At 48.4% G+C, this 15,445-nt stretch overlaps 1 protein-coding gene across 1 annotated transcript in view; it reads right to left on the bottom strand.

Moving 5' to 3' along the window:
• Nucleotides 1-1,034: 1,034 nt before the first annotated feature.
• Nucleotides 1,035-15,445, bottom strand: part of LOC115092856 (peptidyl-prolyl cis-trans isomerase-like) — a 41,178-nt gene continuing 26,767 nt past the window's right edge. Inside the window, exons 3-5 of the mRNA XM_029604221.1 lie at nucleotides 13,572-13,660; nucleotides 12,408-12,580; nucleotides 1,035-1,367 (exon numbers count right to left, since the gene is read on the bottom strand). Of these exons, the coding sequence (XP_029460081.1) occupies nucleotides 1,235-1,367; nucleotides 12,408-12,580; nucleotides 13,572-13,660 (395 nt within the window). The 3' untranslated portion in view covers nucleotides 1,035-1,234. The remainder of the gene's footprint in view (nucleotides 1,368-12,407; nucleotides 12,581-13,571; nucleotides 13,661-15,445) is intronic.

Raw genomic sequence — 15,445 nt, 5'->3', positions numbered from 1 at the left:
TGTTAGTTAATTCCGTGAGGAAAATTCCTGTCAGGAATCTCCACCTAGCTTCTAAACCGCAAGGCTACTGCAGTGTGGCAAGAAGACTGAAGTGGGACCCCTGCTGGCTGCAGGGTTAGTACCATGCTGGGCATGCCCAGTAGGAGTCAAAGTTCTGGAAACTTTGATAGAAGTTTTCTGTGATTGGGCTCCATCCTGTGATGTCACCCATATGTGAGGACTACGATCCTGCTTGTCCTGTGTGAAAGTCAAAATTTCTAGAAAATTTGATAAGTTTTCCATGCTGGTCTCCATCTGAGGTCACCCATCTGTGAAGACTGATCATGCTTGTCCTTAAGCAGCCCTACACAGTTTGGACAGCAAGCGAGCCTTAGCCTAACTGGAACAGACAGAAGTCCATAGTCCACCCAACTTTGTTTTCTGATGGCACTATCTAGCTTATTCCTGTTGCCAAGCAGACAACCTATTGTAGGTGTGGACAACCAGGTATCTGAGGGGCCCATAAGGATAGTCTCTTGAAGGAAGAGGAAACAGGAATTAGGGGCCCTCCTGATCCCAAAACACATGACATGGTAATGTTTCTGGTTTTCCACTGCATACAGAGTTATGGCTTGAAGTTTCCAGTTCAGTTTATCTGCATGTTTTTATTTATACTCTATGATCACTATTCTGTATTTGGTGAGATTCTGCATGCATGACCAAAGTGATGTTTTGTGCTAACAATTTGTTTAGATATAGTTAGTAGCTGGCCTGTTTTCCTAATAGGGGGTGAAGTAAGCTCAGTTTTTACAGGAGGTAAAACTATTTCAATCTTTTTACATAGTTAAAATTGAAGTTGTCAAAATGAATGTTCAAGAGTAGTGAAAGGAGTCTAGCAAATCAGGGTACAGACTGGCTTGTAGCACTGGGACAAACTACCTAACCCTGCTTAAGATTTAATCAGCATGTTTGATCCTGTAGCAACTTGCTGGTTCTCTACATCAACAGCAGTCTTTAGAGACTACACCATTAACTTAATTTCCTCAAAGACAACATTGGCACAAAAGAGGTCTTTATTTCATTTCACATTGGCTGTCCAGCTGGACTCTGCACAGTAGTGAGGAGAAATACCTCTAAAGTATTACATAATCACAGTAGCTAATCAAAAGCATGCTGGACTTTGGTAACAAGTCCTCAGACTAGGATGTGATATAACCATAACAAATTCCTCCTCTAGCTGAATACCAAGAACACATCATAGCTGCCCACAGTTAGCAACAGTGATCCTTCTGCTGGTTTTGCCACTCTGTGATCCAAGTTTCTCAATTGCTTTCACAATTTCCATGCCACTCACAACGTTGCCAAAGACTACATGCTTTCCATCCAACCTAGAACAGGAGAAAAAAAGGCAAGGAAAAGTTTTAGTTTATAAAGCTATGAAAAGCCATACAGAATAGGCCAAGAACAGAGCTTACATTTGACACAATGCCTATTTGTCTGAACCCTTAATTTTGTGCCATGGCAAGTGTTAACAAGGAACAATATAGCTCAGTTTATTTTCTAGCTGGATGAGCTATAAACTTATAAAGTTCTGGAAAAGCTAGACTACACTTACTACCTGAACAGAACAAAATCTTCCCCCAGAGCAAGGATTATAGAAGCAGGACTAAGTGAAAGATTCTTGAAACTAGACCTGGCTCTAAGGCACCAAATGCTGTTAAATTACATGTTCAACAAAAGCATACAGAAGCTGAAGAAAGTGCTGTTACTACTGTGGCAACGAAGCCAGTTAGCTTTGACTTCCCTCCAGTTTTTTGGAGATGGCAAGAGCACCTAACCAACCTAGGTACTTTGTAGGTCCTTTGAAGATCAAGAGTTTTATAAAGTTGCCTGATAATTTCCTTTCCTTTAGTTCTGCTTCCCCATACAGAAGATAACCGACAATATTTACATATCATGCAGGACAGTTAAACTGTCACGGAAATACTGGGTTTAACAGTTATTAAAATTTGTATTTATATTCTCAAAAACCAGAAATGTTTTCAATCTTATATGCTGTAACCAAACTGACCAGTGTGCAGGTGTTTCAAAACAGGAAACATTAAAATTAAATAGCCACAGAACTGTGCAATTTAAAACCCTTCCAAAAAACTCAGCCTGCCAGACTCATTTACCTCTATAATCAACTCCCCACTGGAAATAGCCATGCCTTCACTCTTGAAAAGCCATTACACCCCAATCTAATCTGAAACAGGGCTGAATTCCATAATTCCAGGCTCATCACTAGTATCACTTCTACACTCCTGCTGTTCTCTCAGATTGTATGTATTGGAAAAGAACTGTGCTAAACAGATTAGTAACTTGGAGTTTGATCAAACAAGATATTCTGGCCCAGTCCCCTGTTTGATCTTAAACAGTACCATATTCAAGGGAGAGCCAATGTAGCTGTCTCAATGGTCTGGTACTTAACGTGGCAAAAAAAAGTCTTGCTATGTTCCATGACTTGTAAGCCACTAAAATTCCTGAAGTTTAAAAATTGATTTTATATGCTTGATAAAATTTTAAGTTACTGTTTTGGACTGATGAATTAGGACTTAAAATTCAGCCAAGTATAAATTTTCCCTTTATTCACCCTGTTATACCAGTCCAGAACTTAAGAGGTACCAAAGTCCAATTATTTCGGGTGGGATAAACCCACTCAGAACACTCCAAAAGCAGTCTTTTGCAATATTAATCTTTGAAAATGAGTTTAAAGACCATGTTGTAGCTTTTCAAATGTCTACAGGATGTACAGCCATTGCTTCTGTCTAAATTTATGGAGCCCGACATCTTTGATAAGCATGTTACTGTTCCATAATCCATCTTAAGGACACTTTCCCTTCACATTCCTCCTTTGAAAGAGTTGGCAGATTTAAATTAAAAAATTTTAAGCTTTTGTTATTGAAAATTCAGATATATACAATAAAAGTATAATACAGAACAGCTTATTGATCAAACATGTATATAAACAATGACTAAAGACTCATCTTGAAGTGAATAGATTAGTGAATCAAGTAAAGCTTAGAACTGATCCCCAGAGGATACTGCCTGAATCTCTCAAATACAGCTTGAGAAGTAAAAGGAAGAAGTAATTCATGCTTCAAATGCTTGATTTAAGTGCTTTTAATACCAAATTTAGATTCTAGTGTGACACTTGCTTGAAATGGGAGATGTCAGTTTTTTGCATGGTGTCAAAAGGCTACATCTGGAAAGGATAATTTCCTTTACTACTTCTAACATTTGTGCCACCTGAACTTAAATTTAGTGCTAGATCCTTTTCTAAACTTGTAATGGAGATTACTTACCTGATAATTTCATTTTCCTTAGTGTAGACAGATGGACTCAGGACTAATGGGTATAGTGTACTCCTGCTAGCAGTTGGAGATGGATCAGATTTCAATCTGACGTCAGCCCCTAGTACATATACCCCTGCAGGAAGTGGAGCTCTTCAGTATTCTCCTCAAAAAGCATTGTGGATATATGTGACTGACTGATTAACTTAATTTGGTTAACTTGAATAACTTCATAACTTAAATGTTAAAACTTGATTAACTTGAACTGGTTGACTACAGCTGGAGACCACCAGTGTACTCAACCGGTAAGAGGTGACACCCAGCAGGTAAATGAAAAACATGGCTTACCCTTGAATCATTTGAAGGACCATGCATGACGGCAGCCAAGGGTGGGATGCTGAGTTCAGTCTACACTAAGGAAAACAAAATTATCAGGTAAGTAATTTCTCCATTTCCTAGCATGTAGCAGATGGACTCAGGACTAATGGGATGTATAAAAGCTACTCCCGAACCAGGTGGGAGGCGGCCCGTGACCCACTTAGAATTGCCCTTGCAAATGCCATGTCCTCCCGAGCCTGAACGTCCTCCAGACTGTAGAATCTGGAGAAGGTATGATGGAGGACCATGTAGCCACCCTGCAGATCTCTGCAGGTGACAGCATTCTAGTTTCAGCCCAGGATACTGCCTGGGCTCTGGTAGAATGGGCCTTGACCTGTAGAGATGGTGGCTTGCCAGCTTTTATGTAGGCCACCTTGATCCAGTGGGTGATGGTTGCCTGCGAGGCCGCTTCCCAACAATTAACACTTTTTGCTGTGAAGGATGAAAAGGTGGTCTGTTTTTTGTACGGTTCTGACATTTCCAGGTATCTGGATAGGAGTCTGCCGATGTTGAGGTGGCGCAGACTACGGGCTTCTTCCAAATTCAAGCCATCTGTCGTTGGTAGCGAGATGGTCTGGTTAAGGTGGAAGTGTGAGACCACTTTGGGGAGGAAAGAGGGAACTGTGTGTAGTTGGATGGACCCTGGGGTGAGCCTGAGGAACTGCTCACAGCAGGACAGTGCTTGTAGTTTCGATATGCAGTGGGCTGAACACACCGCCAGCAAAAACACTGTCTTTAAGGTTAAGAGGCAGAGGGGTCTGAAGGTGGTACCCGCTAGGAAGTCCAAAACTAAATTGAGATTCCACAGAGGTACCAGCCACTTTAGTGGTGGGCGAATATGTTGGACTCCATTCAGGAAGTGACACACGTCTGGGTGAGAAGCTATGTGTCACCCTCGCTCTTGGAGCTGTAGTATGACATGCAGCCACCTGTACCTTGGAGTTGAGGGACAGACCCCTCTGTAAGAATTCCAGGATCATGGGAACTTTAAATGTGTGGCTTGATGTTGTGGTCTTCCACCAGGCTTCAAATACTCTCCAGATCCGAATGTATGTTAGCGATGTGGAGAACTTGCGTGCTCGGAGAGAGTGTTGATTACTGCCCCCGAGTATCCGCTCTTAGGTGAGCCCTCTCAATGGCCAGACTAAGCTGGGTCCTCGTAGCAGGTCCCTGTGTAGGGGCAGGGGGTTGCCTGCCAGCAGTCTTCTCGGCCAATCTGGAGCCACCAGAAGAACTAGTCCCTTGTGTAGTTGTATCTTGTGAATGATTGTGCCCAGTAGGTGCCATGGCGGGAAGGCTTATAGTAGAGTCCCCGGGGGGCCAGGGCATTGATCCTTGGGACTGCGGTTCCTGCCTGCGGCTGAAGTATCTGGACACTTAGGATATGGACCTTCTGGCAAACAGATCCAATGCCCGTGTCCCCCACAGATTCACTATCATCTTGAAGGCTGTGGACGATAGCCTCCATTCTCCTGGGTCTAGACTTTCCCTGCTGAGGAAGTCAGCCGTGATTGTCTTTCCTGGCGATGTGGACGGTAGATATCTCCTGGAGGTTTGCTTCTGCCCATGCCATCAGGGGGTCTATTTGGCTCCTGGTTCCCCCCTGCCGGTTGATGTAGGCTACTGTTGTGGCATTTGACATTACTCTGACCGCTTTGTTTCGAAGTCTGAGCGAACCACAGGCAGGCTAGTCTGACTGCCCATGCCTCTAGGCGGTTGATGTTCCATCCCACCTCCTCTGCATTCCACTGCCCTTGGGCAGTTAACTCCTTGCAGTGTGCTCCCCAGCCTCGTAGACTGGCATCTGGTGAGTAGGGTCCAGGTTGGGGAGGATAGTCTTGATCCCCAGCTCATGTGGCTGGCCTGCAGCCACCACCGTAGCTGGGTCCAAACTCTGCCCGGGAGTGATAGACGTACTGTGTAGTTCTGGGACAGTGGGCTCTTGCCCATGGTACTACTTCCAGTGTGGATGCCATCAGCCTGAGGACTTGCAGATAATCCCATGCTGTGGGATGAGGATCGTTCAGCAATGTTTGCAGCCGGTTCCACAATTTTGATCTCCTTGTGTGGGTCAGGCTGACCTTGTCCTCTTTGGTGTCGAATCGGACTCCTAGGTATTCCAGCAACTGTGAGGGCTGTAGGGAGCTTGGGTGTTGACCACCCATCCTAGACTCTCCTGTAGGAGTTATGATTGCTGGTTGCTTGGTGGCTTTCCTCCAGTGACTTTGCCCTGATCAGCCAATAGTCTAGGTAAGGGTGAATGAGGATTCCTTCCTTCCTCAGTGTTGCTGCCACCACTACTATACCTTGGTGAACATCCAAGGGTGCTGTGGCTAGCCCAAAGGGTGTATCCGAAACTGGTAGTGACGGTTCAGGACTTTGAAGCGTAGGTAGCGTTTGTGTTCCTGATGAATTGGGATGTGCAGGTAGGCCTCCGAAAGATCCAGGGATGTGAGAAACTCCTAGTTGTATCGCCCTTATAACGGATTGTAAGGTTTCTATGTGGAAGCGGGGAATCCTGAGGTGGCGGTTGACCGACTTGAGGTCCAGGATAGGTCTGAATGTTCCCTCTTTCTTGGGGACGATAAAATAAATGGAATAATGTCCAGTATTTATTTCCTGTGGCGGCACTGGGGTTATGGCCTTGAGGGCCAGTAGTCTGACAGTGTTGCTTCCACTACTACCCTCTTGAAGGGGTTGTGGCAGGGGGACTCCACAAACTTGTCTGGAGGGGTTTGTAGGAAATCCAGGTAGTACCCCTCCTGAATGATGGCTAGGACCCACTTGTCCGATGCTCGACCCATCTGTGGTAGAATAAGGCTAGTCTGCCCCCTATGGCTTCTCATTGTGGGGTGCGGTTGGGGCCTGCAACCAAGCTGGTTCCCCTCTTGTTGTGCTTGGTCTGAAAGGACTGGTTCCTGCCCGTAGTGCGGGGGGTTTGATAATTGCTCCTGTAAGGATTGAAGCGCTGTGAACCTCTGCCCCTAGACCTGGGGCAGGGTCGCTGGTTTCTCTTTGTCTTATCCTCAAGCAGTCGTGGCAATGGGGATTCACCCCATTTGTCGGCCAGTTTCTCTAGTTCGCTGCCAAACAGGAGCGATCTTTTAAGGGCATCCTTGTGAATGCATCTGCCGACCAGCTTCGGAGCCAGAGTTGCCTTCTGGCTGCCACAGCAGATGACACTCCTCTGGCCGCTGTGTGCACTAGGTCGGAAGCAGCGTCTGCGAGGAATGATACTGCTGGTTCCATGTATTCCCCCAGGGGTGTTCGTTTGTGATAAACAGGCACAAGTCACCACTGTGCAGCAGGCTGCAATTGGTAGAGACATAGTGGCTTAATCAAATGACTGAGGATGGACTCCAGACGTCCATCATGTGTATCCCTGAGCGCAGCTCCTCCCTCTACTGGGATAGTGGTGCACTTAGAGACTGCGCAGACCATGGCATCCACTCTTGGGCATGCGAGAAGATCTTTGGTTGCCGGGTCAAGGGCTGCCAAGGCTTGCCTCCCTTTGAATGTAGACTCTGGAGCACTCCACTCCAGGTCAATCACCTGCTGTGCTGCTTGTAACATAGGGAAACGTTGAGAAGTCTGTCGGAGACCCTCCAGCAGGAGATTCGGTTTAGGTTCCCTGAAGTCCCTGGGCCTGGGATGGCGAGATCATCAGGCATTGGTTGACCAGGTCCAGGAGCTTGTCCTTTGTGAAGAAGTGTCTCATGTTTCAGTGAGGCTGTCCCGGGGGGGGGGGGGGGGGGGGGGGAAGACCCCTCTGAAGAGGAAGCCAAACCCTAGAAGAGATGTCCAAGTCCCCATAGGTGGGGCTTCTGGGTAATGGAAGCCTGTGCCTAGGTCTTGAAGGGCCTGGGGCATGAGGGTCCTCCTGTGGAGCATGTGGCTGAACAGCCAGAGGTTCACTTTGCATTTGAAAAAGGTGTGAATCCCCTTGAACTCCACCCATGAGGTCGAAGCTGGATCGAAGCTGAGGTGCGCCGGATCCTTGGGGTTCCCCATCTGTGGGGAGGTCCCTCTGGCTAGGTCTGGGGTACCCCCTGAGGAGCTAGAACTCTGCCCTGGGTAGGACTGGATCTCCCAGAGCGTCTACCTCCTCACTTTGTGTGGCTCTGATGTGGCATGCTGGGCAGAAGCCTTGAGCTTTTATCTCTGTTTTTCGAGGTGCCATGGCTGTACTAGTGAGCTCAGGGTGGCCATCTGGACCCGAAGCGAATTATAGGCGAGTCCCTTGTCCATTCCATCCTGGAGAAACTGTAGGACCTGGGCCGAGTGCCCTGGTTGGAACACCACATCTCGAAGACCCTCCAGACTGACGTAAGCTACCGAGGTAGACGTCTTCCGGGCCCACAGCAGAGTGGAAACTACCACCTCCGGGTAGCCCCCGCGCCTGAGGCGACGCCGTTCAAAAGCCATGCCGCAAGACAGAAGAGTTCTGCCTGCTCAAAAAATACCGGTCCCCGGTGAAGGAGACGTGGAAGATGTCCTAGTTGAATCGGTCATCTATCGCCATTTGTAGAAGGTCCGCAAACCAGGGCCGGCGGGGGCACTCTGGGGCGACTAAGATCACAGCTCCCTGATGGCTTTCTATTCTGCAGAGGATTCTTCCCGCCAGGGAGGGAAGGCGTAGAGAAGCAGATGGAGGCCACGGGAGAACTAGGGCATCCACCCCTTCCACGCCCCGCTCTCTTCTGCGACTGAAGAAGCGGGGGACCTTGGCGTTGAGGGAGGTCGCCATCAGGTCCAAGTGCAGCACACCCCACCGGTGGACAAGAAGTTGCATCGCTTTGTCTGAGGGACCATTCTCCGGGATCCAGCTGTTGGCGACTCAAGTAGTCTGCCTGAACGTTGTCCACCCCAGCGATGTGTGAGGCCTTGAGATGGGCAAGGTGAATTTCTGCCCACTCCATCAGGAGTGCCGACTTGAGCGAGACGTGCCGGCTCCTCGTACCCTCCCTGCCGATTGATGTAGGCCACGGTGGTGGCGTTGTCAGAGAGAATCCTGACCTCCCGGTTCTGCACCAGTGGAAGGAAATGGTGGAGTGCCAGACATACTGCTCTGGTTTCCAGGCAGTTGATTGGCCATGTTGCTTCTACTTCCGACCAAGTCCCCTGCGTGGTGCTTCGATCGCAGACGGCTCCCCATCTGACTAGACTGGCATCGGTGATCACCACCACCCAATTGGTCACAGAGGGAGACGCCGCGAGCCAGATGCGATGGATCCAACCACCAACTCACTGTCCTTGGTAGCCTGCGGAAGGGGGGGGGGGGGAAGTATCATCTGATAATCCTGTGAGACTGGTTTCCAGCAGGAAAGGTGAGCTGCCTGTAGGGGATGCAGGTGTGCAAACGCCCAGGGCACGAGATCGATGGTGGAGGCCATCACGCCCAATAGCTGAAGATAGTCCCAGGAGGTGGGTTCTGGCAATGCAGAAAAGTCATGTGTTCCCGCAAGGATTGAACCTTGTCCGGGCGTAAGACCTTGCCCTGACGCATGTCGAAGCTCATCCCCAAGAAGTCCAAGTGTTGTGAGGGCATGAGGGAGCTCTTGGAGAAGTTCACCACCCAGCCCAGGGAGCGAAGAACCTGGACGACCCTGGCTACCGAGGACTGTGTGGGTGAAAGACTTTGCGCGTATCAGCCAATCGTCCAGATAGGGATGAACAAGGATGCCCTCCTTCCTTAGGGTTGCTGCCACTACCACCATGATCTTGGTGAATGTGCGAGGAGCGGTCACCAACCCGAAGGGGAGTGCCTTGAACTGAAAGTGTTGGTCCAGGATTTTGAAATGGAGAAACTGCTGGTGAGCTGGGAGGATGGGAATGTGCAGGTAAGCCTCCGTCAGGTCTAGGGAGGCAAGGAACTCCCCCTGATGCACTGCTGCGATCAGAGCGTAGCATCTCCATGCGGAACTGGAGGACCCGTAATGACTTGACCTCCTTTAGATCCAGGATGGACTGAAAGGAACCGTCCTTTTTGGGCACGACGAAGTAGATGGAATAATGGCCCAAGCCCATCTCGAAGGGGATGTGAGAAATGGCCCTTATCTTCTGCAACTGGTCCAGAGAGTTTGCTGCACTGCTGTCCTCTTGAGGTCTGAGCCACAGGGGGAGAAGAGGAACCTCTCCCTCGGAGGGTGGACAAACTCCAAGGTGTAGCCGTTCCTTATAGTGTCCAAGACCCACTGGTCTGAAGTGATATGCACCCACTCCTCGTAGAAATCTGCAAGATGACCCCCGATCCTGGGGGTGGAGGAGTGGGTGAGCCTGGCATCATTGGGTGGGGGATTCCCCTGTCCCGACCTGTCATGCGTGGGCCTATGCCCACGAAAGTACCGCGGCCAGGACTGGGATCTGGAGGAGGGTGTCTGAGGCCCAGTCTGCCTGTAACTCCTGTAGTGCCACTGCGCTCTGGCCCTGGTTCGAGAAGAGGCAAAGGACCATGAAGGACGTTGTCTATCCTCAGGCAGGCGGTGGACTGCATTCTCCCTCAGGGACTGGACGATCTGATCCAGATCCTCTCCGAAGAGGAACTTGCCCCGGAAAGGCAGAGAGCCCAGGCTTGACTTGGAGGCATCCGCTGCCCAGTTATGGAGGCACAAAAGACACCAAGCCGCTACTACCGAAACCATGGGCCTCGCCAGAACTCTGAAGAGGTCGTACAAGGCATCCGCCCCATATGCTATGGCGGACTCCAGACGATCCACCTGGGTGGTTTCTTTGGGCGGCAGATCCTGAGAAGTGAGAAGTTGCTGCACCCAGCGAAGACTGGCCCTTTGCGAGAGCGAGCTGCACATGACAGCTCGCATTCCCAGGGCAGAGACCTCAAAAACCCATTTGAGAAAAATTTCCAGCTTGCAGTCCTGAGTACTGAGCAATGCCGCTCCGCCCGTCACCGGAATAGTCATCCTCTTAGTGACTGCTGACACCGCAGAGTCCACCTTTGGGACCTTGATGAGCTCCAGGAAATCCTCAGGAAGTGCATACAACTTTTCCATGGCTCGACTGACCTTTAAAGATACCTCAGGGGTGTCCCACTCCCTGGTCAGGAGCTGCAAAAAGGAATCGTGGGTGGGAAAGGCCAGAGACCTCGGCCGGAGGGCAGCTAGGACTGGGTCCCCCTTATTGGAAGACGTGGTGATGGCAGGGGCAACTGGAGCTGGTGGGTCAAGATCCAGCTCTAGAAGGATCTGAGGTCATCCAACTCCTCTCTCCGGAAGATGTGGAGCACTCGCGGGTCGTCTCCCTCTGAGCGTCCGGCTGCGCAGGATCCGGGGATCTCCCCCCAAGGATGAAGCTGCCCCTGCCCCTCCCGGGGCAATATTACCTGGGTGGGTACTCGGGGGGGGCCCCCAAAACCGATCACACCAGGTCAGGGGGCCCTGTGGAGCAGTCTGAAGACTAGGAGTTTTGGTGGGAGGGGGGCCTGTGGGCAGCCCACCAGGAGCCTCCAGGCCCTGCAAATATGCACTATGCATTAAGAGGATGAACTCTGGTGAAAATCTTGGCATGCTTGGGGGGGCCTGAGGAGGAGCCCTCCAAGGGCCCCGGGTCTGGTAAATCCTCCTCTGGGGACACCTCCCAAAAGTCCGTCGTCCTGCGCCAAGAGTGTGTGCCATCAGAATGCTGAAAATTCAAAATGGCCGCCGTTCCTGCCAAAGGTGCTGCAGTGAGGGGAGAAAAGAAAAAGTGCTGAGGTGCCTTCCCCCCGGAAGGCATTGTGCGCAGATCCCCTCCCGCGATGTTCGGCCGGGGTTGAGGATATCGGGACAGCCGCGGCATCGTGATCGCCGGGGAAAAGAAAATGCTGCGGGGGGCCCAGAGAACGAAGATGTGCCGCGGGGGGGGGGGGGCCCCGATCGGCCTGTGCTACCCACTAAAAGAATGCCCTGAAGGAGCAGGGGAATCTCCCCTCCCTGCAGCAGCGGCCCCGGGACGGTGGAAGATAGTGTGGAGAGGCTGGCACCACCGGCTTCCACGAGGCACCAATGCTAAGAGAAACCCAAAAGTCAAAAAAGAAAACAGACACTGTGGCTTACCCTGGCCAGGGAAGGAGGAGAGAGTGAGAGAGAAGAAGCAAACCACGCCTCCCCAAAAATTGAACTTTTTCTTTTAACTTGATCCAAATTGTTAAGTGATAGGTAAGAAAAAGGAGCAGAAAGGACAAAATACCTGCCCTCCTGGGGAAGCAACTGGTTCCCCTACTCTCATCTGCTGGAGTCAGAAAGATACTGAGCTCCTGCAGAGGGTGTACCGGTCTATATGGTAACGCCCCTCGAAGTCTGTTCTGACTCCATCTGCTGGACGGGGGACATAACCCACCGTCTGGACTGATCCTGGTACGTACAGGGAATCAGCTATACAAGCTGCAACTTATGAGCTATTAAGATAAAACACCATGGAAATTCCTGCTGCACCACTAGTATGTATTCTATCTGATGAGAATATTGGCCTTAACTGTCCTGCACCACATGTAAATAGTGATGCCTCAGAAAGTGTTTTGATCTGCCTCCCATCTGCAGAAGGAGTTAAATTCAGTTCTGGACAGATTTAGCAGGATAATAAAATATGGATTTTTCTAATATAGTGGTTTGACAGTTTAGTGACAAGTTTGAATTATCCGACTTAATTCTCTGAAATTCAACACTAAGTGTTTTACATTACCTACTCTTCCCTGCCCGAGTCATTGCTTGCTACCAGTATTCTTACCAGGGAGTGGACTTTGTACAGATGAAGAACTGGGAACCATTTGTGTTGGGACCAGCATTAGCCATGGACAGAATCCCAGGGCCAGTGTGTTTCAGGGAGAAGTTCTCATCTGCAAATTTTGTTCCATAAATTGATTTTCCTCCTGTTCCATTGTGGTTTGTGAAGTCACCACCCTAAAGGAGACATTAAGCAGTCTATTAAAAACTGCTGCAATAAAATGTGAGCAGCCAAAGAATAATCATGGCAGAAGCATGACTCCAAATAGTTTATGCAGTCAAGGGCATTATCCTAAATGTAAAACATTCTATGGGAATAAAATAGTCCAAGTAAGGGTAGGCAACTCCAGGCCATGTGCTACAAACAGGTCTGTTTTACAGGCTATCTACAAGCATGTAAAGTATATTTGCATGCACTGCCTCCACTGTACACAAGTCTCATGCACATTCATTACAGATATCCTGAAAAACAAGTCCTGGACTGTGTCACTCTAGAACTAAGTTGCCTGTTCTAAGTTGACCCCCCCATATAGGGATGGGGTTTTCAGTTATTGCTTATTTTGCAAGCAGGCTAAATGATGTGTATCAAGTTTAAGCTGAAAAAGTTTGCACTACGAAAGTTACAAGTTATCTATTTGATGCACAGCATTTCTTCATTCTGCTCTATTTCAATTTTCTTCCTCTCATTTTACCCTTCATCTCACTAGCCAAAGTTAAGATGTTTTGGATTGCATTTTGTGCAAATAAAATCATTTATTGAATTTGCATTAATAGTACTCTATGCTCAGCATGCTCTTTGCAGGTTTCAGATTTTTGCCACTGTCCTCCAGTCAAGTGATTGCCATCTCTTCCTTGAGGGACTGAAAGCACATCTGTTCTTTAGATAACCAGCAAAAAAGTGTAACCTTGCTGTTAAGACCAATGCATGCCAATACAGCTCATCTTGAACACCAGACTTATCTAATGTCTTAAAAGGCTATCACTGCCATTTTATAAAGTTGTGTCACTCTTGACTAGTCCCATGTTCATCTGTCGGTTACACCCAAGCAGCATTAACTTTGAGTTGAAAACAAGTTATATTTCTCAGAACTCATCTGTTGCTAGTTTTATTCTGCCCTCATAACACTGCAGATACATAGTTAACACTTCAGAATATTGTCTCCTTTACCTGGCACATGAAGTCAGGTATTACTCTATGGAAAATAGATCCTTTGTAACCATAACCCTTCTCTCCTGTACACAGGGCCCTGAAATTCTCTATCAAGAAAAGATAAGCAATTAGTCAACAGCAATCAACTTGATTAATATTTTGTCTAACAGTAAGCATACTCAATGCAGCCCTGAACTTACAAGTGGCCATATCTGTTGGCAAAGACTCCCCCCACCCCCCCGAAACTTGTCAGCAGGGAGCAATCATTTAAGGCAGTCAAGGGGTCCTACTCAGAGGAATTCTATGCACAAAAATATAAAATTCTGCATACTGTTTATCAAAATACAATATAATCATTGACTGGTAATTTGATCAAAGCAAAGGTTTATTCAAAAAATGCAAGATGCTTTATAGCAGAACTCAGTACAGTAATATAGCACCATATTTAGGACTAAGGATTTTACTTTGGTTATCCAGTGTTGCTAGGGAAGCTCTGAGCTGCAGGTAGTTCCTACTTTTTGTAGGCTTAAAGTAGTATCTAGGTGAAACTAGAAATGTCAGCAATTGACAACTCATGCCTGCAGGTGCTTTCTCCAATGGCAAATTGGAAATCCCTAAAATCTATAAGCCCCAGTAAGGCAGTAAACCACATTTCCACTAAATGTTCAGTTTGTCCAGCACTGTTCCCTCAAACATGCCAGCTTGTCTCACCCCCCCTTATTCCACCCACTTCTCCCAGAGGTAGCCTCCACCAGCAACTCCAGTACAATCTTCCTATGCAGAAAGGAAGAGTGAAACATGCCTAAACTCCCACACTTAGGAGCCAAAGTGCACAGGATAAAGCACAGTTGGATGTGTTTTGGACACTATGCCAACACTTGATGCAATAAGGGTTAGTGTCCAAACTCATGGATAGCTAATAGCCACATCTACATGTCATTTACATGAGCACTATAACTATCACCCTGCTGCAGAAAAACTCAACACTTAAGGCAACTCTAGTCCTGGATCTGGTGTCAAACCACAAGTTGATTCCTCCGGAGAAGTTGAAGAGTAGTGTCCTATGTGGTCAAGGCAAAAACATTAGACAACCTTATGCCGTGGAAAGATTTAATATAGTATTACAGGGCCTGACTCTGGCCGAGTTTTGCCAATTAAGGCTGCATCAGGGGCTTCATGCACCTTGTATCAGATTCCTCCAGCCTGCACCAGATTCCCTCCAGCCGGATCCTAGCTGTTACGATTGGGCAATCGTCAGGTGTAGTGAGCACCACCTGCAGGACTGACTCCAGGTGGAGAGAAACAGGGGTTGCAGGAGAGCCTCTGATAATGGCTGGAGAGGAATCTGGTGCAGGCAGGAGTGTGTAGAGCTGGGTGCTGGCTGGAACCTGTGGAGCTAGGATCCGGCTGGAGGGAATCTGGTGCAGGCTGGAGGAATCCGATACAGGGTGCATGAAGCCCCTGATGCAGCCTTAATTGGCAAAACTCGGCCGGAGTCGGGCTCTGTAATACTATATTAATAAATCGTTCCACAGCATAAGGTTGTCTTGTTTTTGCCTTGGCTATGTGGGACCACCTTCTGATTTGCTTTATTGGACCTGTCCTATGTGGTTCCTCTTACTGTGTTGCTGCTATACTCAATTCTACTGCTTGCTGTGTGAGAATAATGCTGGGAAGAGCACCAATGGTTTGAGATATATTTTATTTGAAACCTGCATCCCAACCCCCCCCCCCCCCAGACCTGCCAAATGTCCCTGGTGGTCCAGGAGCGATCTCCTGCCAGTAATCAAAATGGCACAGATGGCCCTTTCCCTTACTATGTCACAGGGGCCAATGGCACTGGTAGCCCCTGTGACATAGTAAGGGCAAAAGGCTGTCTGCCATTTTGATTA

Source organism: Rhinatrema bivittatum, chromosome 5 (assembly GCF_901001135.1).
Source record: "Rhinatrema bivittatum chromosome 5, aRhiBiv1.1, whole genome shotgun sequence".
NCBI classification, from domain to species: domain Eukaryota; kingdom Metazoa; phylum Chordata; class Amphibia; order Gymnophiona; family Rhinatrematidae; genus Rhinatrema; species Rhinatrema bivittatum.
Note: the sequence above shows the minus strand (reverse complement) of the source record. Positions and strands in the feature narration are given on the sequence as shown.